This window comes from Populus trichocarpa, chromosome 2, assembly GCF_000002775.5.
Source record: "Populus trichocarpa isolate Nisqually-1 chromosome 2, P.trichocarpa_v4.1, whole genome shotgun sequence".
Taxonomy (NCBI): Eukaryota; Viridiplantae; Streptophyta; class Magnoliopsida; order Malpighiales; family Salicaceae; genus Populus; species Populus trichocarpa.
Window position 1 is genome coordinate 2,054,171 of NC_037286.2, and position 21,376 is coordinate 2,075,546.

The 21,376-nt window shown below is 35.3% G+C and overlaps 5 protein-coding genes across 8 annotated transcripts; all 5 read left to right on the top strand.

Annotated features, from left to right (window-relative positions):
- The first annotated feature begins 1,096 nt into the window (after nucleotides 1–1,096).
- On the top strand, nucleotides 1,097–5,812 carry LOC7471934 (uncharacterized). Of its 3 annotated transcripts, none has more exons than XM_024594262.2 (14): nucleotides 1,097–1,542; nucleotides 1,628–1,770; nucleotides 1,861–1,977; nucleotides 2,204–2,318; nucleotides 2,532–2,669; nucleotides 2,889–2,984; nucleotides 3,101–3,214; nucleotides 3,511–3,579; nucleotides 3,776–3,846; nucleotides 3,929–4,022; nucleotides 4,232–4,360; nucleotides 4,480–4,569; nucleotides 4,667–4,792; nucleotides 5,415–5,812. In XM_024594262.2, the coding sequence occupies exons 1-13, from the start codon at nucleotides 1,192–1,194 to the stop codon at nucleotides 4,757–4,759; spliced, it is 1,620 nt and encodes a 539-aa protein (XP_024450030.1). In that variant the 5' UTR covers nucleotides 1,097–1,191; the 3' UTR covers nucleotides 4,760–4,792; nucleotides 5,415–5,812. The 3 variants fall into 3 exon arrangements, with proteins under 3 accessions (XP_024450030.1, XP_024450031.1, XP_024450029.1); XM_024594263.2 differs by lacking the exon at nucleotides 5,415–5,812 and adding an exon at nucleotides 4,871–5,013; XM_024594261.2 differs by lacking the exon at nucleotides 5,415–5,812 and having other exon boundaries at nucleotides 4,667–5,013.
- A 590-nt stretch (nucleotides 5,813–6,402) lies between these two features.
- LOC7479718 (peroxidase 9) lies at nucleotides 6,403–8,079 on the top strand. Its single transcript, XM_002300709.4, has 4 exons — nucleotides 6,403–6,812; nucleotides 6,976–7,167; nucleotides 7,282–7,447; nucleotides 7,541–8,079. The coding sequence occupies exons 1-4, from the start codon at nucleotides 6,546–6,548 to the stop codon at nucleotides 7,951–7,953; spliced, it is 1,038 nt and encodes a 345-aa protein (XP_002300745.4). The 5' UTR covers nucleotides 6,403–6,545; the 3' UTR covers nucleotides 7,954–8,079.
- Nucleotides 8,080–8,728: 649 nt separating this feature from the next.
- On the top strand, nucleotides 8,729–11,619 carry LOC7479719 (uncharacterized). Its single transcript, XM_002300710.4, has 7 exons — nucleotides 8,729–9,188; nucleotides 9,278–9,423; nucleotides 9,518–9,789; nucleotides 9,925–10,079; nucleotides 10,245–10,507; nucleotides 11,039–11,101; nucleotides 11,224–11,619. Exons 1-7 carry the CDS (start codon nucleotides 8,936–8,938, stop codon nucleotides 11,473–11,475), a joined length of 1,404 nt encoding a protein of 467 aa, XP_002300746.3. The 5' UTR covers nucleotides 8,729–8,935; the 3' UTR covers nucleotides 11,476–11,619.
- A 1,166-nt stretch (nucleotides 11,620–12,785) lies between these two features.
- LOC7479720 (26S proteasome regulatory subunit S10B homolog B) lies at nucleotides 12,786–15,944 on the top strand. The gene is made up of 10 exons (XM_002300711.3): nucleotides 12,786–12,987; nucleotides 13,258–13,377; nucleotides 13,473–13,609; nucleotides 13,703–13,864; nucleotides 13,993–14,079; nucleotides 14,188–14,274; nucleotides 14,362–14,499; nucleotides 15,189–15,380; nucleotides 15,452–15,550; nucleotides 15,641–15,944. Exons 1-10 carry the CDS (start codon nucleotides 12,876–12,878, stop codon nucleotides 15,713–15,715), a joined length of 1,209 nt encoding a protein of 402 aa, XP_002300747.1. The 5' UTR covers nucleotides 12,786–12,875; the 3' UTR covers nucleotides 15,716–15,944.
- A 2,150-nt stretch (nucleotides 15,945–18,094) lies between these two features.
- On the top strand, nucleotides 18,095–21,237 carry LOC7479721 (uncharacterized). 2 transcript variants are annotated; one of them, XM_024595562.2, is made up of 8 exons: nucleotides 18,095–18,418; nucleotides 18,508–18,600; nucleotides 18,846–18,924; nucleotides 19,027–19,105; nucleotides 19,745–19,784; nucleotides 19,865–19,999; nucleotides 20,321–20,458; nucleotides 20,777–20,971. In XM_024595562.2, the coding sequence occupies exons 1-8, from the start codon at nucleotides 18,123–18,125 to the stop codon at nucleotides 20,829–20,831; spliced, it is 915 nt and encodes a 304-aa protein (XP_024451330.1). In that variant the 5' UTR covers nucleotides 18,095–18,122; the 3' UTR covers nucleotides 20,832–20,971. The 2 variants fall into 2 exon arrangements, with proteins under 2 accessions (XP_024451330.1, XP_002300748.2); XM_002300712.4 differs by having other exon boundaries at nucleotides 18,098–18,418; nucleotides 20,733–21,237.
- Nucleotides 21,238–21,376: the final 139 nt, after the last annotated feature.

The window sequence follows — 21,376 nt, forward strand, 5'->3', positions numbered from 1 at the left end:
TTCATTTGTATTGAGATGTATTTTATGTTTTCAAAATCACCCCTTTAACAATACAATCTTGGATTTAAAAAATGGGTTTCTGTATTATTTTTTTAAGAAAAACTTTTTGTGTGGTTTGTAATTTCAAAGAAAAAAGTGAGATCTCACGTATCTTTAAGCATGACAAGAACAAATCTGGGAAAATATATTGCGTGGAGAGATTTAATTAGACGCATGATCAAATCAGAAGGGTGCATGTGTGAGACTTAATTCTCCCTCATTGAATCGAAATAACTTTGTATATAAACACAACTACTGGGCTGAAGTTTTATGAGGGAGAAGTCTTAAACTTTAGTGAAAATAGAGAGATTAAACGTCTTTGTTTAGTGAAGAGACAAGCATGGACTCGCCAGCTTGGGCTATTCTTTCGACGCCATTTCTATGCGTTTTGGTCATTGCAGTGGTCATTGGTTGCCTGAGTGATGTTGCTATCCCCATTGCCATCTTGGTCAAGGGAGACCGGTGCTACTCTCACAAGACAAGGGTATTCGCGGTGGTGTCCCTGGCGGTGCAAATTGTTTTGTGCATATGCTCATCGATCGGCAGGTCAATTGCCAGGAGACGAAGCACGAATAGATGATATATATCATGGAACTTGTTCTTTCTAGTTTATGAAAAACACCGCAAGTGATTACCATGTAATATAAACCTAAAAAAATATCCCACCTTTTTTCTCTCAATTTTTTTTTTCATTTAAAGTAATTAAAAAAATCTTCTTCTAAATTGGATTCCCTAATCGGTATATATACTCATTTGTAATTGGATTCCAAACTTATAATTTTATTGATTTGAACTCAAGTATTTTAGAATATTCGCAATTACATCCTTTTATAAGAGTTCATTAACTTTCCCATCAGATTTATTTACAATTATATCTTTTTATTACAAATCACATGCACAATAAATGAAAAGTTTTGACAGATTGACCCAGTTGTTTGGGAAGGTTTTGAGACCTAATAATAAAACTAAAATATCTAGGACCCAATTGAGAATAAATACACACTTTCGGAACTAAATTGATGTTTCCCAAAACAATATATATCCATACATTAATAAAATAAAATAAAAAACACCAAATAGCAAAAACGTCGAGCTATCCAATTCCAGAGCCGAGACTTGTTACCAGAAGGCAACTGTAAGCACTACTACACCATGATTGTATCCCACTGCTCTCTAACACGACCCTGGCATCCATCCACTCACGAACCCTATTTCCCTAACCTTAAAAAACCAAAATTCCCTCTAATTTTTACTTCTAGCATAACCTATTCCTTAAAACTCACGGCCCATGTCCTCCCGCAAGGAACTGAAGTAGTGTCCCCTGACAACGTTCTTGTACAAAACCCAGTAATTGAGACCATAGAAGCAAAAGAAGAAGAAGTCCATGGAGTTTTCAATGGAGTGGCAAGCACCAAATCAGAAGATAAAACCCCAGTGAAGAAGAAGAAGAAAGAAGAAGAGGACAGCTTTGAAAATAGGTTCCAGCTTCGAAATGGAAGAGAGGTTACTTTTTTAAGTCTTTTTTTCTCCCTTTTTTAAAATAATTTAGTAGCTGCTGTCTTAATCTAGTAACTGTTTTTTTTTTAAGGTTTACGAGGAGAAAGCTTATCTGGTTGGAGTTGAGCGAAAAGGCAATACGGTTGATGCTTTTGGGATAGAGGAGTCCCTTGAAGAATTGGGACAGCTTGCTGATACTGCTGGAGTTGCAGTTGTTGGTTCTACTTGTCAGAAGTAAGTGGCATATTTTTTTTTAATTTTATTTATGAATTTGTGAAATTTCGATGAAAATATTGGATTGCTGGTTTTTCTGGTTGTGTTTAGACTAGCTTCTCCGAACCCGAGGACTTACATTGGATCAGGCAAGGTGGCGGAAATTAAGAGTGCGATACATGGACTGGGTGCTGAGACAGTAATATTTGACGATGAACTTTCTCCGGGGTAAGGTTATGATTTCCTTTAACTTGTCTATGCAAATGGTCTTTGTTTGGATTGCTCTTTGATGAGATGATTGTTGGCGATGTCGATTCTGTGTGGTTCTTGAACTCTTTGTGATTGTCATGATTAATCTAGAAATAGTTTATTGTCATTGTTTAATTAACTTCATCTAAGCTGTATTTTGCAATAAAGCTCTACATTTGAAGTTTTGTTTTTGTTGATCTTGTAGACAACTGCGTAACTTGGAAAAGATTTTTGGTGGAGATGTTAGAGTTTGTGACCGCACTGCCCTTATCCTGGATATATTCAACCAGCGAGCAGCGACACATGAAGCATCTTTGCAGGCATGATTACTGTTGCACTTCATGTCTAGTAATAGATTTCTGATTATCTATGTGAACATGCTGATGATTTTGTTGCTGTAGGTCTTAACACATATTTAAGTAAATGTTGTCATCAAGTTTTAAGAAAGAGGTTAAACATGACAGTCAGTCCTCATAACTTGGAAAGCAAAAACTGTGTATGCACTAACACTGAAAATTATGTGGTCTTTCAAGGTTGCACTGGCTCAAATGGAATACCAGTTACCTCGACTAACTAGAATGTGGTCTCACCTTGAGCGCCAAGCTGGAGGCAGGGTGAAGGGTATGGGAGAGAAACAAATTGAAGTAGATAAGCGTATCCTCCGTACTCAAGTATGTAATTTTTCTTGCACTGAGTTTTTTTTCCCTTGATGTATCATTATTTCCTATAGAACATCCTATTCTGCAATGTGAAGTGATTCTATTTCTGTGATATTTGGATTTAGCAATGGTAATTGATTTGCTGAATTTGTCTTATGTACTTTGTAATCAGAAGTGATGATTTACATGAAGTTGATTTGGCATGATTTTCTGTCTCATTTGCTTTGCTAGATTGGTGTTCTTAAAAAAGAGCTAGAATCTGTTAGAAAACATAGAAAGCAGTACAGGAATAGGCGTACCTCTGTTCCTGTCCCTGTAGTATCTTTGGTAAGTAAACACAAACATTCTATTATCTATCCTTTCTCTACTAATCCAAAACAGAAAGAAAACAACAGAGTGCTGACCCTAACATATAGTTATGTCATGCATTTGACTGTATTTAGGTTGGTTACACAAATGCCGGAAAGAGTACACTTTTGAATCAATTAACTGGAGCAGATGTTCTTGCCGAGGATCGGCTATTTGCGACACTTGATCCTACTACAAGAAGGGTTCAGGTCAGTCCAACAAGTCAGGAAAATAAAAGGAAAGAAAAGTCTTACTTATGAATTGGCATAGGTATAATCTATCTTGTATAATTATGTATGTGCCGAACTAAACAAATATTGCTTTCCACTTTGTGTTGGAAACTTATGTGTTTATGAAGCCAACTTGAGATTGTAGTTGCACAATGGATTTCTTTATATTTTACCAATCAATAGGAATTTATATTACAATGTTTTTGGCAACCTGGCCTACTGAAACTGGCAGCATGTACTCACATTAGATGCTTGTGCTGTTTGGTTGCTTCCAGATAAAGAACGGGAACGAGTTCCTTCTGACAGATACTGTTGGTTTCATCCAAAAGCTCCCAACTACTCTTGTAAGCCCTTCACTGCTTTGATGCGAAGCTCAGTGATCATCTCCCTTCCCATTTTTCGTGCAAAGCTCAAGGGTCTAATTGTTTTATTGGCTTAACCGACAAATAAGAGAGTTAGGATGAATTTTATATTATAGATCTAATGTTGCAATGGAGCTCAAGAGTTTTGACTGGTCTGCAAATGAATTGCTTCCAACAGGTTGCTGCTTTCAGGGCAACATTGGAGGAGATATCAGAGTCATCGCTATTGGTACATGTGGTTGACATCAGGTATGATATTGTCCAAATGATCATTGAATTTGTTCCTGATGATCATTGCCATTATCTTATACCATACAACTATCAAGTTCAGCCATCCACTGGTGGAGCAACAGGTACATGCAGTGGACGAAGTTTTGTCGGAACTGGATGTATCATCAATTCCAAGGCTGATGGTTTGGAACAAGGTATTTTAAGATATTTCCTGGTGATTCTGATTGGATTCACTAGAAACTTGTTCACCTCTACATCTATTAATCTTCACGGTGGTGCTGTGATGTTTTTTTCCCTGTGGACTCTTTTCCGATGATTTACAACTTGAAACAAGTCCAAAACTTTTGTTCTTGCAATCTTAACTCTGTATGGATAGCATCATAGCCACTGCTGCTTATGGCAGGTTGACAGGGTCAGTGATCCTAAAAAACTAAAGTTGGAAGCAGAGAGAAAACAAGATGTTGTTTGTGTGTCTGCTTTGAATGGCGATGGGTTAGAAGAATTCTGCAATGCAGTTCAGGAAAAAATGAAGGTATCAAGTTGGTGAAAAAACCCTGTTGTTTACTGAAACAGATTACTGTGTTCATTCTTGCTAACTGCACTGGAGTTTCAGTTGCGCTTGAAAGCCTTAACAATTTTCTTTTGTCGTAGGATTCTATGGTATGGGTAGAAGCTTTGGTTCCTTTTGACAAAGGGGAGCTTCTCAGTACCATACATCAAGTTGGAATGGTAGAGAGAACAGTGAGTATTTTCTAGATCGTTTTCATTTTCTTCTATTGAGAACGAATGTTCTCTCATTAGTTTTTTGTAACCTTTTCCCCCCCTTAATCCTGAATAGGAATACACAGAAAGTGGGACATTGATCAAGGCGCACGTCCCGCTTCGTTTTGCAAGGTTGCTAACTCCTATGAGACAGTTGTGTGCATCGTAACTCATTAGCCTTGTTGGATGATTTTGTAGAACTGTAAGTACTATCCATACCGTTCATTATCATGTATATATGTATCATCCAACTTACAGTCATTTCTTTCTATTTTATAAGGGGGAGAGAGATCACCTATTGTTGTAGATAGATTTTCTTTTACAATCCATCCTTGTAATGAAAGCTTCTAGCGAATGATTATATTACGAAGCTTCAGTATTTCCCAGCCTAACAAATTTGAAAAGGGGTTTTTGTGTTTCTTACTTCCCGCGTTAACCTTTATCATTGCTATTTTGCTTAAGTAACAGTTCTAGCAAACAAGAATTCTACCCATTTATAACCTATTATTATAAATTATAAATAACATTAAAAGATTTGAGTTGGAGATACTGTTAATATGAACGGTGAACCATCTCTAATTTAGGTTAGGTTTTTAGTTGAATTGAATGAGTCATTGACGTAATTAAACTTATTTCATCGAATTAAATTTTAATAATTTAGTTGATTCGATGAAACATGATCAGGTTAATGTTTTGTGTGTGTGTATATATATATATATATATATTATCATTTTAATAAGAATAATTAATTTGAGTTTGGGTTGATGTAATTACTCACAAAATAACGGTGAGGTAACGGTGATCCATACTTTTTTTCATGCCAGTCTCTAGATCGGACTGTACAGAACTCACCCTTGACTGCAACGGAAATCCGCGTCTTTGTATGGCAGCATAAGCTCTTAGCATAAGGGCTAAGCATGCTTTTGGAACATGATGGGTGGATTGGACATGCCACGACCATGAGAAAGGAAAAAGTTACCAAGGGAACTGCGTTGGAACTTGGAAGAGGTCAAAACGTCGTAGTTCTACAAAGCACAAGTTAATCCACTAAAAGTAGGTGATAAGTTTCGAGAAGGAATTGAGAAACCTGTGGGTGTCATTTTTCTGCAATGGTGTTTCTGTAACCCGAGGGCTAGGGCCCAGGGGCTTAGCCATGACTACTTGAATCTATTAGCCCAAGAAATTCGAAAATCAATATTGAATGAGTTAGTAAGTTATATTTGATCCTGTGATAACAAAATATTTTTTATTTAGAAATGTATTAAAATAATATTTTTTAATTTTTTTTATATCAACATATGAAAACATTAAAAAAATTAAAATTAATATATAAAAAATATATTTTTAATATTAAAAAAAAAACAAGCTCATCATATTAATTGTTTTAAAATCCAGACTAGCTGGTATACTTAGGATATAATTACCTTGGAGTTCGAGTTGAAAAAATAAAAAAAAAATTGATTGGATAGTCAAAATCTAATCATTAACTCAATAACTGTTTTTTTTTTTAAATCAATCAAAATTATATTATTTTGATTTTTTTCCCCCGCAAAACTATGGTCATGATATGATTTCTTTAACAAGTGGGCTAGAGGGAGGGAAAATAAATAACAAATATTTGCGTGAATTTTTTGAGTGGCGTCACTGATTAACCTCATGACATGGTGAAACCGCAAGCTGAAAGAGGCAGGCTCAGAGATACTCTTGGGATATTGTCTTGGAGCAGGTACTACCAGAAACACTTACACAACCAAATTCATCAACAAGCACATGTCTGTACTCTTCTATGCCGAAAGAGGCATACAAACAAGAAAGACATGGTCATATCTATCCACATTAGGTGTTATAGAAGGATTTGGTAAGGGACGCGTTTGAGCTGCAGATATAAGTAGCAGAGATGGCAAACAGAGAGAGCCCATCACTGTCTACACTGAACTATAGTAATCCTCTCATCCATGGCTTTCTCTAAAGCGAGTTTTAGTTTCATTGTCATGATTGTTCTCCTCTCATCAACAACGAGCCTAGCTCATCCTGGTTTGGGCTGGGGTGGAAAGGGTGGTCCTTTTGGTGGTGGCTCCTCTGGTCTGTTCCCTGGATTCTATCAGTATTCATGTCCTCAAGCTAATGACATTGTCATGTCAGTGTTAAGAAAAGCTATTGCAAAGGACTCCAGGATGCCTGCCTCTTTGCTAAGGCTTCATTTTCATGATTGCTTTGTGCAGGTCATACACCTGGTTTTGTATTTTTCTTCATCTTCTCTGCATTTTATCTTTGTTCTACGCATAATCTGTAACCATTTCTTTGAAGTGATCGCATCATATGGCCTTGAACAGACTTATAAGCAACGTATTGCTTGATTAAATTGTCATGTTATTGATCTTGCAGGGTTGTGATGCATCGGTATTGTTGGACGATAGTGCAAAGATAGTGAGTGAGAAGAATTCTGGACCAAACAAGAATTCCCTCAGAGGATTTGAAGTGGTTGATGAAATCAAGGCTAAGTTGGAAGAAGCATGCCCTCAAACTGTCTCCTGCGCAGACATTCTCGCCTTGGCAGCTCGTGGCTCAACTGTGCTAGTAAGCAAAATCCAAAACCAAATTCTACCTTCTGAATTCTGAATTCTTGGCACCTTATGCCATTTATTAACCCATTTTTTTGCTAACAAAAAACCGGTTGGTGTTTTGATTCAGAGCGGCGGGCCTAATTGGGAACTCCCATTAGGAAGAAGGGACTCGAAGACTGCGAGTCTGAGTGGCTCAAACAACAACATCCCTGCACCCAACTCCACCATTCAAAACCTCATATCACTTTTCAAGCGTCAAGGCCTTAATGATATTGACCTTGTTGCTCTCTCAGGTTTGAACACAACACATCCTTCTGCGTATGTTAATATTTGTCACACCACAGATGGATCATTTGATTATTAATTTGAAAACTGCCATGTTTCAGGAGGGCATACAATTGGGGTAGCAAGGTGTGTGACCTTCAAGCAGAGGCTATACAACCAAAATGGAAACAACCAGCCAGATCATACTATAGAGAAAAACTATTTCTTAGATTTGAAGTCAGTGTGTCCAAAATCTGGAGGAGACAATAACATTTCTCCCTTGGACTTGGCCTCTCCAGCAAAATTTGACAACACTTACTTCAAGCTCTTACTTTGGGGCAAAGGGCTTCTCACTTCTGATGAAGTGCTTTATACAGGTAAAGTTGGCAAGACAATTCAGTTGGTTAAGAGATATGCTGAGGATGAGGGCCGGTTCTTTGAGCATTTTGCCAAGTCTATGGTTAAGATGGGAAGCATTAGTCCTCTTACTGGTTTTAATGGTGAAGTTAGGAAGAACTGTCGCCTTGTTAATTAAAATGAGTAATTATGTAACCTGGTGAAGAGCATTATGTATTGTATTAAGCTTTTAATTACGGTGGAATCCGGTATCTGATATGAATTGAAGTGTTGCCATAATAGATGCTACTTGGTCTTGATTTTATTTTTCGAGTTAATTTCTCTTCTAAATATACTTGACCAAGTCAACATCAAAAAATTAAAAAAAAAATTAAATCCATATCATTTCTGGATAAAAATAATAGATTTGAGTTAACCCAACTCAACAAATCAATTATATAGTCCAAGCTTCATGGTTCATATAGAATATACTTTATTAAATCATTAAAAAAATAATCTAATTTTAGATTTTTTGGAAAGGTAAAGTATGCGAGGTAATTAAGTTGCAAGCCAATTAACTAATTAAATAAATACTAGGTGAAAAGAAGCAAAATAATTATAATGAAAGAACATTAGCAGTGCATGACAAAAGGAACAATGGTCAGGATGTTGATATTTATAAGAGATAATCAGAATTTTGTTATTTTGCTACATTTAAATAGTCATTTATTTTCTATAATTTCTTATATTTTAATTTATATATTTTTTATAAAAAAAAAATCCCTTCTGAAGTATTTCCACATCAATGATAAAAAAAAGGTATCTAATTAAAGTTTCTAAAAAAAATACGAGTACTCAAACAAACAAAAGCAAACTAGAGGGACTCACATAGAAATTTGATATAGCACAGGCACTGAATCTATAACTATCGACTCATCTCCTATTATTTATAATTGTCGTTCGCCCAGTATAATTGTCGTCTGGGCTGGACAATGTGGAACCAACGACATGTTAAACGTATCAACGGATCGTAAACAAACCAGTGAACACTCCATCCAACGAAGTGGAACACAAGATTTTGATTTTTGATTCCTAATTTGATCCGCGTCGACTCCGATTTCGAAAACTGCATCAAACCAGAGAATTAAAATCCACAAAACAGCGAGCGAAGCAATAGTAAAATGGGAAAACAAGCAACCGCGTGGAATACAATACAGAAGAAGAGATGGACACTGATGATTCTGGCTCTGTTCACTCTCTTAACACTGACATTCTTCTTCTTCACGAGATCCGCATTCAATTCCTGTAACTCTACTGACCACTTCCAAGCTCAGATTCAATCAGCTTCGCAAACATCAAGTTCAGGACCGAATCCTCTTGGTTTCATGAAATCAAAGCTCGTTCTCCTTGTCTCTCACGAGCTCTCTCTTTCTGGTACTCAATTTCTTCTTCCTTTTCTTTTCGTTTCTGTTTATTTTTGAGAAGAAAAATGTACTAAGTGGAGATTTAAAATAAAATTGAAGGCGGACCTCTGTTGTTGATGGAGCTTGCGTTTTTATTAAGAGGAGTTGGAGCCGAAGTGGTTTGGATCACCAATCAGAAACCGGCCCAAGCTGATGATGGTGTTATTTACAGCTTAGAGCGTAAAATGTTGGACCGCGGAGTGCAGGTAATTCTTTTTTTTTTTTTTTGGTAGATGTGAATTGAATTATTAAAATTTTAACGGATAGTTGAAATGGATAATTTGGCTTTAAAATTTTTAGGTTTTTTCTGCAAAAAGTCAGAAAGCGATAGATACAGCGATGAAAGCTGACTTGGTTGTTTTAAATACTGCTGTTGCTGGGAAGTGGCTGGAAGGTGTTTTGAAGGAGAATGTGAAGCAAGTTCTTCCGAAGGTTCTGTGGTGGATTCATGAAATGAGAGGGCATTACTTCAAATTAGAGTATGTTAAGCACCTCCCTTTTGTTGCAGGTGCTATGATTGATTCGCATACGACAGCAGAATACTGGAAGAACAGGACTCGAGAGCGATTAGGGTATGCAAGTGTATGAATCACATCAGTTTAGTAGAGTGTATATTATGGCTCACATTGGAGTCTATTTGGATTTTACTGTGCTCTGTGCTTTTTTTCCATCTGAAAAAAAAAAATTGTACGTATCTTTGGTTTTAGGATTAAAATGCCTGAAACATATGTTGTCCACCTTGGAAATAGCAAGGACCTTATGGAAGTGGCTGAAGATAGTGTAGCCAAGAGGGTGCTTCGTGAGCATGTTCGAGAGTCTCTTGGGGTGAGGGATGATGATCTACTCTTTGCCATCATAAATAGTATGTTCTCCCTGCTGATGAAATAACTATCTTGACCTATATTGTTCCATCAGCCAGTGAAAGAGAGAACTGTCTGTTCAAGTTTTCAATTTCCACTATCCATTCTAGCGAATGTTCATCGTGAAATTTTTTGTTTGATGAGCATTAGAAACCTTGTTGTTGCAGGTGTTTCGCGTGGGAAAGGGCAGGACCTCTTTCTTCATTCTTTCTATGAGAGCCTCCATCTGATCCAAGAGAAGAAGCAGCAGGTGCCATCAGTGCATGCAGTAATTGTGGGAAGTGACATGAATGCTCAGACGAAGTTTGAAACAGAGCTGCGTAATTTTGTTTTAGAGAAGAAGATTCAAGACCGTGTTCACTTTGTAAATAAAACCCTGACTGTTGCTCCATATTTGGCTGCGATTGATGTTCTTGTGCAGAACTCTCAGGTTTGTTCTGCAGATTAACTTCTGAATTCTCATTGGAAGCAACATTGTGTTCTTATCACTGTTCTTGTTATTTCATCTTTGGAAAAAGGACAAAAAGGCGCTATTGAATTTTAAAAAAAATTCTATGAGCACTTGATCAATTAAAACATCACACGAGATTCCAGGAAACTCTTAAACTGCCAAAGCTTTTTCGTAGAGGACCATTTCTTATTACTAAACTCTCCATTTAGAAATAGTCCTTTGGTTCTTCTTTGAACAGGTCCTTGTGCATACATCTCTACACTCAATGCCCTCTTGTCTGAATATGTTGATGCAGAAAACTAGTCTTGTGAAAGTTAAATACAATAAGTGAAGGGAAAAAAGGATGAAATTGATAATCTAAAAGTAGTTTTGCTCTGCCATTGATGCCTTGATTCTTTTGGTCAAATTTCATCTCACGCATTATTTTGGTCAGTTTTCCCCTTTGTGGATAAAAATTATTCTGCTAAGCACTAGCTTTCATGCTGAAATTTGAAGTTATTATTAATGTAGGCTAGAGGAGAGTGCTTTGGGCGGATTACCATTGAAGCAATGGCCTTTCAGCTGCCTGTGTTGGTGAGTCTTTCAGTCTAAGCAAATATACTGCCCCAAAACCTACCGATTTTTGCTTTCTTTTCCTGTGTTCTGTTTCAATCTAGGTGTTAATTTTCGTACTCGTTTTTATTGCAATTTTCCAGGGCACTGCAGCTGGAGGCACTATGGAGATTGTCGTGAACGGCACCACAGGCTTGTTGCATCCTATTGGAAAAGAAGGCGTGATTCCTCTTGCAAATAACATTTTGAAGTTAGCCACACATGTTGAAAGAAGATTGACAATGGGAAAGAAGGGATATGAGAGGGTGAAAGACGTATTCTTGGAACACCATATGTCACAGAGAATATCTTTTGTGCTAAAAAAGGTGTTGCAGAAGGCCCAAGTCCTAGGCTAGCCCATGTTTGATTTTAAAAAATTTATTTGTTTTAGTTTCAAATTAATTTTTTTGTGTTTTTTTATTGTTTTAATGTGTTTATATAAAAAATAATATTTTTATTATTTTATTATATTTCCAAACAAAAAATACTTTAAAAACCAATTTAATGATTTTGCTTTTCCTGGTATCATTTTTTTGGTGGAAAGTTTTCCTGGTATCATATGTATTCCAAAACTTAATTTCCATAGATATTAAAATTTATTTTAATTGATTAAAATCAAGTTGTTCTCTCAAAAAAATTTATAGTGTTCAGAAAATAATTAGTGATTTTATTAGCTACTTTCATATTTACTTTTTAAAAAAATAGATATAAGTAAAGGAAAGAAATTTTAAGTAAAAATATCCTTATTGCTTTTTTAGCAGGTCACGAGTTTCTTTTTATTTTTATTTTATCATATTTGTTTTTTTTTTGTTAAGGTAGACTCATGAAGTAATAAAAAGAATATGACAAATTATTTTTTAAGCACTGCTCTCTCCTTTGATTTCTTTCATAAATTTAAAATAATAACTTTTAGTCATTCTTAATTTGCTAAAAAAAATAACTTGTCATCATTATTTTTTTATTTAAATATGAAAAATAATTTAAATAATTTTTATATCAATAAGGATTAATTTTTTTAAAAAAAAATTCTCAGCGTCACTCTCAATTATAATTATAAAATTTTAATTTTAATCTGATATCGATCCAAGACAAGATTCCAATTATATATTAAAAGGATTAATTTTTTTTACTAATTGTTTTTAAAGAATTAAAATAATATTGTTAAAAAAATTAACTAATTGAATTTTATTCTATTCTATTAAATTATAGATTAATAGAGTTTTCAATCGAGTCAACCAGATAAATTGACTTATTCTATTTTTTTTAACACATACTCATCTAAATTCTAGATTTACTTGTTAAGCCTGTACAGCGTTTACAACTAAGCTCTCAACATTATTTTTATATTGGATAAGGCGGTTTGTTTTTATATTTTAAAAGTATTTTTAAAAAATTTAAATTTTATTTTATTTTATTTTTATTTTAAATTAATATTTTTTTAATATTTTAAAATTATTTTAATATACTAATATTAAAAATAATTTTTAAAAACTAAAACAAAATAATTTTAATATATTTCTAAATAAAAAATACTTTAAAACAATTATATTTTCTCCAAACAGTCAGGAACCGTCTATTAGCCTGGGCCGAATTAGCAGCAAAGCTACAGATTACAACGACGTCGTTTATCAGCCAGCATACGGCAAATTAGAATTGAAGTATAAAATCAGGCGACCCTAGCTTCAAGTCAGCTGCAGCGGTTCTCTTCCTCGACAAAGAGAAGGTAAATTCTGAGCTCCATTAACAAGAAAGAAGAATGGCAACGATAAGCAACGATGGAGAAGACGCAGCGCGACGTCGTACTGCAGAGGCGGATTATCGCAAGAAGTTACTCAACCACAAAGAGCTCGAATCCAGAGTTCGATCTAGTCAGTCACTCCCTCCTTTACTACTTACTTTACTTCAAATCATTTCTTTAATTACTTTAATCAAAGATCTAATCTGATTTCTTAATCGGCCTTTTCTCTTTATTATTATTATTATCATCTCCTTTTGTATTAATCACCAAATTTCTTATTTTATTTTTGTTTCAATCCAATTTGCCTGCAGAAATTAGGATTAAAAATTATTTGTTTTTTGTGAATTTCGTATCAAATCATGAGCTATAATAGTATGGATAATGCGTGTCTATTTTGCAGCGAGGGAGAATTTGAAAGCTGCAAAAAAAGAATTTAACAAAACAGAAGATGATTTGAAGTCTCTTCAAAGTGTTGGTCAGATTATAGGAGAAGTTCTTCGACCTCTTGACAATGAACGCTGTATGTTTCTTTTTTCCCCTTAATCTTCTGTTCTTGCTGTATATATATGGTTGATATTTATAGGCATTTGTTTGATTTATTTCTTTTAAATTCAGTGATTGTCAAAGCGAGCAGCGGGCCGAGGTATGTGGTAGGCTGCCGTAGTAAGGTGGATAAGGAAAAACTGACTTCAGGAACTAGAGTGGTTCTTGATATGACAACACTTACGATCATGCGAGCTCTTCCACGTGAAGTAAGTCATTGTGGTGTTTCAGAACATGTTTTTATGCCAGAATTTATAGTGTCGTGAATGATGTTTGATGTTGTGTGTGTTTGGGGCTGACAGGTTGACCCAGTTGTTTATAACATGCTGCATGAAGATCCTGGTAATGTGAGCTACTCAGCTGTGGGTGGTTTATCTGATCAGATTAGAGAATTGAGGGAATCTATTGAGCTACCTTTGATGAACCCTGAGCTTTTCATTAGAGTGGGGATTAAGCCTCCAAAGGTCTCATTTTATGTTTTCCCCTTCTTTTCCCTTGTGATATACATATAAAGTATCAGCGGTAATATTTATACCAGTATGAATAAAGTTAGATTATATTTCATCTTAACTTCTTGCTCACTTTCTTTCAGGGTGTCCTTCTGTATGGACCTCCTGGTACTGGGAAGACATTGCTGGCTAGGGCTATTGCAAGCAACATAGATGCCAACTTTTTAAAGGTCAGATCCTGTTTCATCTATTCAGCCCCTTTTTTTTTCCTTTTTTATGTTCTATTGCTTGGAATTGCCCCCTGTGGTTAACATGCTGCCCTTTCAAACTGGATTAAGGTTGTTTCAAGTGCCATCATTGACAAATACATAGGAGAAAGTGCTAGGTTGATCCGAGAAATGTTTGGGTATGCACGTGATCATCAAGTAAGAGTCTTAGTTCCATGAATTTTTTTTTTTATTCTGACTAATTTATACCTCCATTAAATATACAATTTGCTTTTGTCTCTCAAGCCCTGCATCATTTTCATGGACGAGATAGATGCAATTGGTGGACGCCGTTTTAGTGAGGGAACAAGTGCTGATCGTGAAATTCAAAGAACATTGATGGAGTTGCTTAATCAACTTGATGGATTTGATCAGCTTGGGAAGGTAAATTTGGTTTATAATCTAATACCACTTTGTGAGTTGATACTAAACAAAAAAATTTCTTTGGGAAAGATGGGTGTGGTTTTTCTATTTGTCATTATTTCAAATGTAGTGGGTTTGCTTGGGATCTTCTACACCGTGCACTGTCTTCTGAATCCTGCCTGGTTTGGTAAACTCTTGCTGTTAGCTTCTTGTTTTGGGGGAAGTGAGTAATATCAACATTGCATTATGGGTGTGGTTTTTCTATTCTTCGTTATTTTCAAATACATACAGTGGGTTTGCTTGGGATCTTCTGCACCATGCACTGTCTTCTGAATCTTCTCTGGTTTAGTAAACTCTTGCCGTTGGCTTGTTATTGTTGGGGAAGTTAGCAGATATGAACATTGTGTTTGCATGTGACTAGGCTACTGCATCATCCTCTTCATGACCCTTAATTTTGCTCTAATTCCCTGTTGAAATTTGTGGGCCTTGGACTTAAGTAAACTTAATGTCTGATAATTTGGAGATTTAAAATAAATCTCTTGTAAATGCATGTGTTAGCTTATATCTATATCATATCTCTGTTGCGTGTGTTAGCGCTGCATCTTTTGCCAGCCACTTTCATCTACTAGTTTTCTATATACATGTTTAGATGTTTAAGTTTGCAGCCACTGAATAATTGGGGAAATTGAGTGGTCAATTGTGTGTTGTAGGTTAAAATGATAATGGCCACAAACCGCCCTGATGTTCTTGACCCTGCACTTCTTCGTCCAGGAAGATTAGACAGAAAAATAGAGATTCCACTACCAAATGAACAGTCAAGAATGGAAATCCTTAAGATCCATGCTGCTGGGATTGCGAAGCATGGGGATATTGATTATGAGGCTGTTGTGAAACTTGCAGAGGTGAGTTAGTGGTGACTTTGGTTGTTACATGCATATATCGTTCGCTTAAATGATTGTTGCATATATCTCAGGGTTTTAATGGAGCTGATCTTCGTAATGTCTGCACGGAAGCTGGAATGTCAGCAATCCGTGCAGAACGTGATTATGTCATCCATGAAGATTTTATGAAGGTAAATTTTAGTACACATAAAGAATGTTCTTGTGCATGTTTCTTTCCAAATATATGTGCTCAGTTATATGCTGGTGGAAATTTATTGCAGGCCGTACGAAAACTTAATGAAGCAAAGAAACTCGAGTCTACCGCGCACTACAATGCTGATTTTGGCAAAGACTAGATTCGATCCTTGCCTAAACTACAAGCCACGGAGTTGTAGTCAATGAGTCGAGAATTTGGTGTCTTATATTTATAGGACATTTGTAATGGCAAATTTTTATTTTTCCAATCAAATCATGTATCTTATATTGGTTTTTGGTCTCGAAGTACATCATGGGTTATTTATTTTGGTTGAAATTTAACCCTGGGATATGTGAAGCTTCATTTATCCATTGCTATTTTGGTTGAAATTTAGCCTGGCCTTCAACTGACACCCAACAAATACACTGCCTCAACAGAAAAAAAAATGGCGAGGAGGACACGATGAGGCAAGGCAACCAGGCCCAGCCTCAAGCTAGGAAAAACAGAGAAAGAGGGAAGCAGACGACAGGTAGTCCTGGAAAAGTCACGTTCTTCGGTTTTTTACTCGGTAAGTGTATTCTGTAGCTATTTTCAGTTAAAAACACCTCATATTTATACTAATGTCTTCAAAACAACTCAAAAGTCATCTTTACCATCTTTTCAATCAGAGGGGAAAAAAATTTGGAAACCTATTTTCACATCTGAGTTGAGATCTAGTTTTTGCGAATCATTTTGAAGTTACTAGATACCTCCAATTGACTCGATAGGCCAGGTTTTATCAATGGGAGGGTACAAAGTCCTTACTCTAAGCTAGAAATCAGCGTTCTGATCACTTTTTCTCTTCTCATTTGTTTCTCCAATCAAAGCCTCTTTCAAAATCAGGGATCTTTTTAAAAATTGGACACGACTAAAATTGACTCTATCAAATGAGAAAAATATTTTGGCAACGATCTGTTACAAGTCATGAGGATTGCAAGTTTTGTGAAAAGGTTTATTTAAATCTTGATGTATACTTTATTTGCTCGTGTAAATTCTAAAATTTATTTGAGTGAGTGAAAACACATTTAGTTATAGACAAATATAGACGAAAAATTAAATCTAGTGTTTTTTATATGTTATAAAAAAATATCAATAAAAATCTCATATTTTTCATTGAATAAAGAAAATCATAAATGTTAAGTCAAGAAAAATTTGGTGGAGAAATGGATTAGAGTGGTAATATTGTAATCAACTTACATAATCCGTGAGTGAATAGCAAATCCCACATATAAATGATCCTGAACTTAATTTTCAGCTCAATTGAGGACTTATTAGTTGTTAGTGGCACCGGCCCCGATAAGTGAAAAACCACGACACAACCCTTACTGGTAACGAGGATCAATTAGCAAGTTCACTGAAATTGAGATAGCAGACCTGATATTAGGAAATGTTTTCTCCTTGTTCATCAAGGTTCAAATTTGATAAATACGCTGAAAAATAAAGGTAGCTTTTGTTTGTATGGATCCCCGTGTTTTGTTTTTTGTTTTATTATTATTTTTTGTTTTAAATTAAATTTTATTTGGTGTTTTAGTATTGTTTTAATATGTTTATGCCAAAAATAAAAATTTAAAAATATAAAAATATTATTTTGATGAATTTTTAATTAGAAAATACTTTCCACTACAAATTAATATGTCGCTTGAAACAGCACAATTTGGAATGGTATATATATATATATATATATATATTTTTTTTTTGAGTTTCTATAGTTTTTTCAATTTAAAATATCTATAATTGAAGTTGATTTTTTTATTTCTTTTACTCACACCTCCACAACCAATAGTTTGAGAATAAAAAGGAAACGAGAAATGTCATCCAATAATAAATAAAAAACTGAATAATAAAAAAATTATTGATTATTCAAATAGTTACTTATAAAAGATAAATGTACTCATAAGGATACAAGGAAAGAGAATCAGGAGAGATAGAAATTAAAAAAAAAAATCTAACTTTGATAAAAATTATTTTTATAAGACAATTCTTTTTTTTCCCCTTAAAATGGTTCAATGGATCGAATATTAATAATTATTACTTAAATACTCTAAGATTTCTCCCATTAATCAAGCTAATTGTTAGTTAATCAAGTCAAACCCAAAAGATTTGAGCTTGGAGGTCAATTAAACTTAAGATAGAGTGAGTCTAGAGAATTGAATCCACCACAATTCAGTATTTTTTCAAAAATAATTTAAAATAAAATCATATAGTAAAATTAATATTATTAGTTCTTTAATATATCGAGATGCCTACAATTAAATTTCTTGATGTTTAGGAATCTCTCAATCTTCAAAACCCAATGGTGCAATATTTTGAGAAGCAATTACATGATTGAAATATTCCCTTTTCCATGAACAACAAAATAAGTGCTATGCAGCATGGGCTTTACTCTAATAGATTATACTGTAACAGGCTCATATCAATCCCAGCCCAGGTAACAGATTAACGTGACTGTGATAAAGCCCAATCTAAGCCCATTACCACCATGATCCTTAAATTTAGATTTGTCATTGTCCGTACTAACTCCAACTCCTATGCCCAGCTTCCCCGCGACAAAAACTGACCCGGCACTTCAAATTACACCCGATATGTCACAATCCGCTATGGAGATATACCAGGTAAAAATACCGGCACGCTTTCCTCTACAAGCCGGTTGTTTTCCTTCAAACTCAAAAAAAACGTCAACGTTTTTGCCTCGTGTAGCTGCTTTTTCAACCAGTTCACATTCCCTAACGGATAAATCGGAATCCGAATCTCAGAATCGGATGTTCATTCTCGGCATGGGATTTGTGTGTCAATTCTTTGCACAGTCCCTTCAAAAAGAAGGCTGGTAACTCCTAATTCTCCGAGTTTTGAAGCACGGTTGATTTTTTATTAAATCACTTAACAAAAACGTTGTCGTATTGGATATTTTCTCAGGGTAGTTACTGGAACTTGCACGAGCAAAACGAAGAAGAAACATCTTGAGGAGAAGGGATTTCATGTTCACCTTCTTGATGCAAATCAGCCAGAGTGTGTTTTTGCTTTATTTTTTATTTTCTTTAATTTTTTGTTGACTTTTATTTAAAATGAAGTGATTGGAGAAAAAAACTTATTAATTTTTTTTTTTACTGCTGGGATTATTTATTTCTTGAGTGAAGATTTCTTGTCATGAATTAGTTGTCTAAGTCATTATGTGGAATTTTTATTAACGTTGAGATTTCTTGCTTCAAAAGTTGTTGAAATTTTGCTCTTCATTATTTATTTATTTATTTCAGATTGAGCACTCTAAATGCTTTGAAATGTTACACGCACCTCCTGGTCTCAATCCCTCCTGTTGGGTGCGCGGGTGATCCGGTATGTGAACTGCCTAGTTGAATTCTATGTTTGATATTGCTTGAATGCTCCCTAAACAAGAAATGTTTGATTCTATGCTATTGATTTCTTGTCATTGTTAAGATGCTTCAGCATGAAGAACTTTTAAGAAGTACGCTGTTGGACGGAAATCTTCAATGGCTTTGTTACTTGTCATCTACCAGTACGTATTTTGGTATTAGAATTCATAAATGCATGTATGGATGAAAGTCAAATGCTTGTTTGTGTTCTTTTACTTGCATATATATGTGAATATATATTCCAGCATTGAATATTTTGAGAACTTTATCATCTATTTTTTTTTATAGATCGAGCGTGGTAGGTGAACGTAAGTTTGGTTTTGCTTCAAACTATGTATTTTCTCAATGTTATGGTGGATATGAGAACAATTTGTGTTTTTGGAGTTTATACCGAATCAGAGCCGGTAAATAAACCAATTCTACTAGTTTAATCATCCAGTGCTTAGGCAAATTCAAACAAACTTACTGATTATCAGCGTCAAATCCAACTTTGTAGCAGGTTGATATATATAATAATCTTCCTTTAACATTAGATGCAAAGGCCGCTGCATTTTAACAAATGGTTGTTTCATTCATCATGTTTCCAAGGAAATAGAGATTTAGGGAGAATTAGTGCTGAAAGGATGCATTATATATGCTTGAATCTCCTCATGAATTGTTAGGGAGAAGACAAAGACTTGGGTTTTTAATTCCCATCATCTGAATTTTTTGGCACGTTCCAACCTCTTCCATCCTTGCAAAATAGTTGGGTTTGACTTGGTGATACCTCATTTTGCTCGCAGGTGTATATGGTCATTGTGATGGTGCTTGGGTGGATGAGGAGTAAGCAGATGACCCTTATGCACTGCTGTGTAAGAAATATAGCTTGCATGCCACTAATTACTTGCATTATCATGTGGCAGTTATCCAACCAGCCCTACAAGTGAGCTAGCTAAATTGAGGTTAGATGCTGAGGAAGGATGGCTAAATCTGGGCCAAAGCCTGGGGTTTTCCACTCAAGTATTTCGTCTTGGAGGTATCTATGGTCCTGGAAGAAGGTTGTAATCAGCATCTCTATATGCCATATTTGTTTGTGCTGACCCACAGCTGCCATTGAAGAGTATCCGTATCACTTCTCTATTCCAAGTTCTCACTTTTCTCTTCAAGAATAAGATGCCTACGCTAATTAACCCCAACGTTGAGTGCTAGCAACATCCCTTTATTATTAGGAGCGAGAGGTGTTAATATATCACTTTGTTTTTTTTTTCCCCGGGAGAAACCATGCACTTCTTTTTGGTTAGTTGGTAGTTAAATGTTAATATTTACCTGCTAAATATGGTGTGGTGTGGTGCGGCTAAGTTGGAAACAAATTTTGGCAGCGCTGTCGATACAATAATTAAGCAAGAGCCACAGTCAGAAGGTCAGAAGATGAGAAAATCGAGGCAATACACTTCCAGAGTTCATGTTGAGGACATTTGTCAAGCACTGAAGGCTAGTATTTACACGCCATCCTCCAGGTGGGCATTTATAAAAATAATTCTTTTATCCAGTTTCTTGCACATAATTCATTAGATTTGTGAGAGAGTAAGTCTGCCACATTGAAAGTAAAAGCCCTAACTTAAAGCTAACCTTCAAAAAAATATGATATATCCTTTTAGGTATGCCATGTGCTCAATGAACCCTATGTCATTTTACCACTGTTTATCAATCTCTCTGTTTAACTCCAGGAATTTAATATCTTTGTTGGTTGTCTGAAGTGCATCTAGATTCCACTGAATCTCCCTTTTTCAGGGGAATTTACAATATTGTGGATGATGACCCAGCTCCTCGTGAAGAGGTGTTTACATATGCAGAGGACTTGATCAAGAAGAAGTGGCCAGGCCACACTAAATGGAGCTCTAATTCTGCTAGTGCTGCATCACCTACCAAGAAGGATAATTCAAGAGGAGATAAACGGGTTTCCAATATGCGTATGAAGAGAGAACTAGGAGTGAGGCTTCTCCATCCAAGTTATAGATCAGGATTGCTAAGTATTATTGATCAAATGGAAAACCCATTTCACTGTAGTCCATGAAGTTTGTGAGTCACAATGTTGTTGATATCCGAAACTGAAAGGAGCACAGGTTATAGTCAGAAAGGTTGTGTGAGGAAGTATATTTGCTCTTTGTATCAGCCCATGTTTTGTGTCAATAAAGAGTGAACAACACTCGTGGAGCGTCCAATCATTAGTTGATCTTCTTGGTGCTCCGGACCATTTGACAGCCAAATTATAAGGGAACTGATTGTGATCTTTTAATGTTTCCGGTGCATAATCATTTGAAATGTTGAGTTCAGATCAAAATACATATTAAGGTTTTTTAGAGTTATTATTTTGGGATCAGAAAATGAATAGATCCATCTCGCAGGTCGTTCTTCTTTGCGAATAATTTGGTCAT

Excerpts from the sequence above, each read along its gene's own strand:
- LOC7479720 (XM_002300711.3), top strand. The coding sequence starts at position 12,876 with ATGGCAACGATAAGCAACGATGGAGAAGACGCAGCGCGACGTCGTACT. Across the intron at positions 13,378-13,472 it reads ACCTCTTGACAATGAACGCT|TGATTGTCAAAGCGAGCAGC; the intron begins GTATGTTTCTTT and ends TTTTAAATTCAG. Across the intron at positions 15,551-15,640 it reads TCCATGAAGATTTTATGAAG|GCCGTACGAAAACTTAATGA; the intron begins GTAAATTTTAGT and ends AATTTATTGCAG.
- LOC7479721 (XM_002300712.4), top strand. The coding sequence starts at position 18,123 with ATGCCCAGCTTCCCCGCGACAAAAACTGACCCGGCACTTCAAATTACA. Across the intron at positions 18,925-19,026 it reads TTGGGTGCGCGGGTGATCCG|ATGCTTCAGCATGAAGAACT; the intron begins GTATGTGAACTG and ends GTCATTGTTAAG. Across the intron at positions 20,000-20,320 it reads ATCTATGGTCCTGGAAGAAG|CGCTGTCGATACAATAATTA; the intron begins GTTGTAATCAGC and ends AAATTTTGGCAG.
- LOC7479718 (XM_002300709.4), top strand. The coding sequence starts at position 6,546 with ATGGCTTTCTCTAAAGCGAGTTTTAGTTTCATTGTCATGATTGTTCTC. Across the intron at positions 6,813-6,975 it reads TTCATGATTGCTTTGTGCAG|GGTTGTGATGCATCGGTATT; the intron begins GTCATACACCTG and ends TTGATCTTGCAG. Across the intron at positions 7,168-7,281 it reads CTCGTGGCTCAACTGTGCTA|AGCGGCGGGCCTAATTGGGA; the intron begins GTAAGCAAAATC and ends GTTTTGATTCAG.
- LOC7471934 (XM_024594262.2), top strand. The coding sequence starts at position 1,192 with ATGATTGTATCCCACTGCTCTCTAACACGACCCTGGCATCCATCCACT. Across the intron at positions 2,985-3,100 it reads CTGTCCCTGTAGTATCTTTG|GTTGGTTACACAAATGCCGG; the intron begins GTAAGTAAACAC and ends GACTGTATTTAG. Across the intron at positions 3,580-3,775 it reads AAAAGCTCCCAACTACTCTT|GTTGCTGCTTTCAGGGCAAC; the intron begins GTAAGCCCTTCA and ends TGCTTCCAACAG.
- LOC7479719 (XM_002300710.4), top strand. The coding sequence starts at position 8,936 with ATGGGAAAACAAGCAACCGCGTGGAATACAATACAGAAGAAGAGATGG. Across the intron at positions 9,790-9,924 it reads AGGACTCGAGAGCGATTAGG|GATTAAAATGCCTGAAACAT; the intron begins GTATGCAAGTGT and ends CTTTGGTTTTAG. Across the intron at positions 10,508-11,038 it reads TTCTTGTGCAGAACTCTCAG|GCTAGAGGAGAGTGCTTTGG; the intron begins GTTTGTTCTGCA and ends TTATTAATGTAG.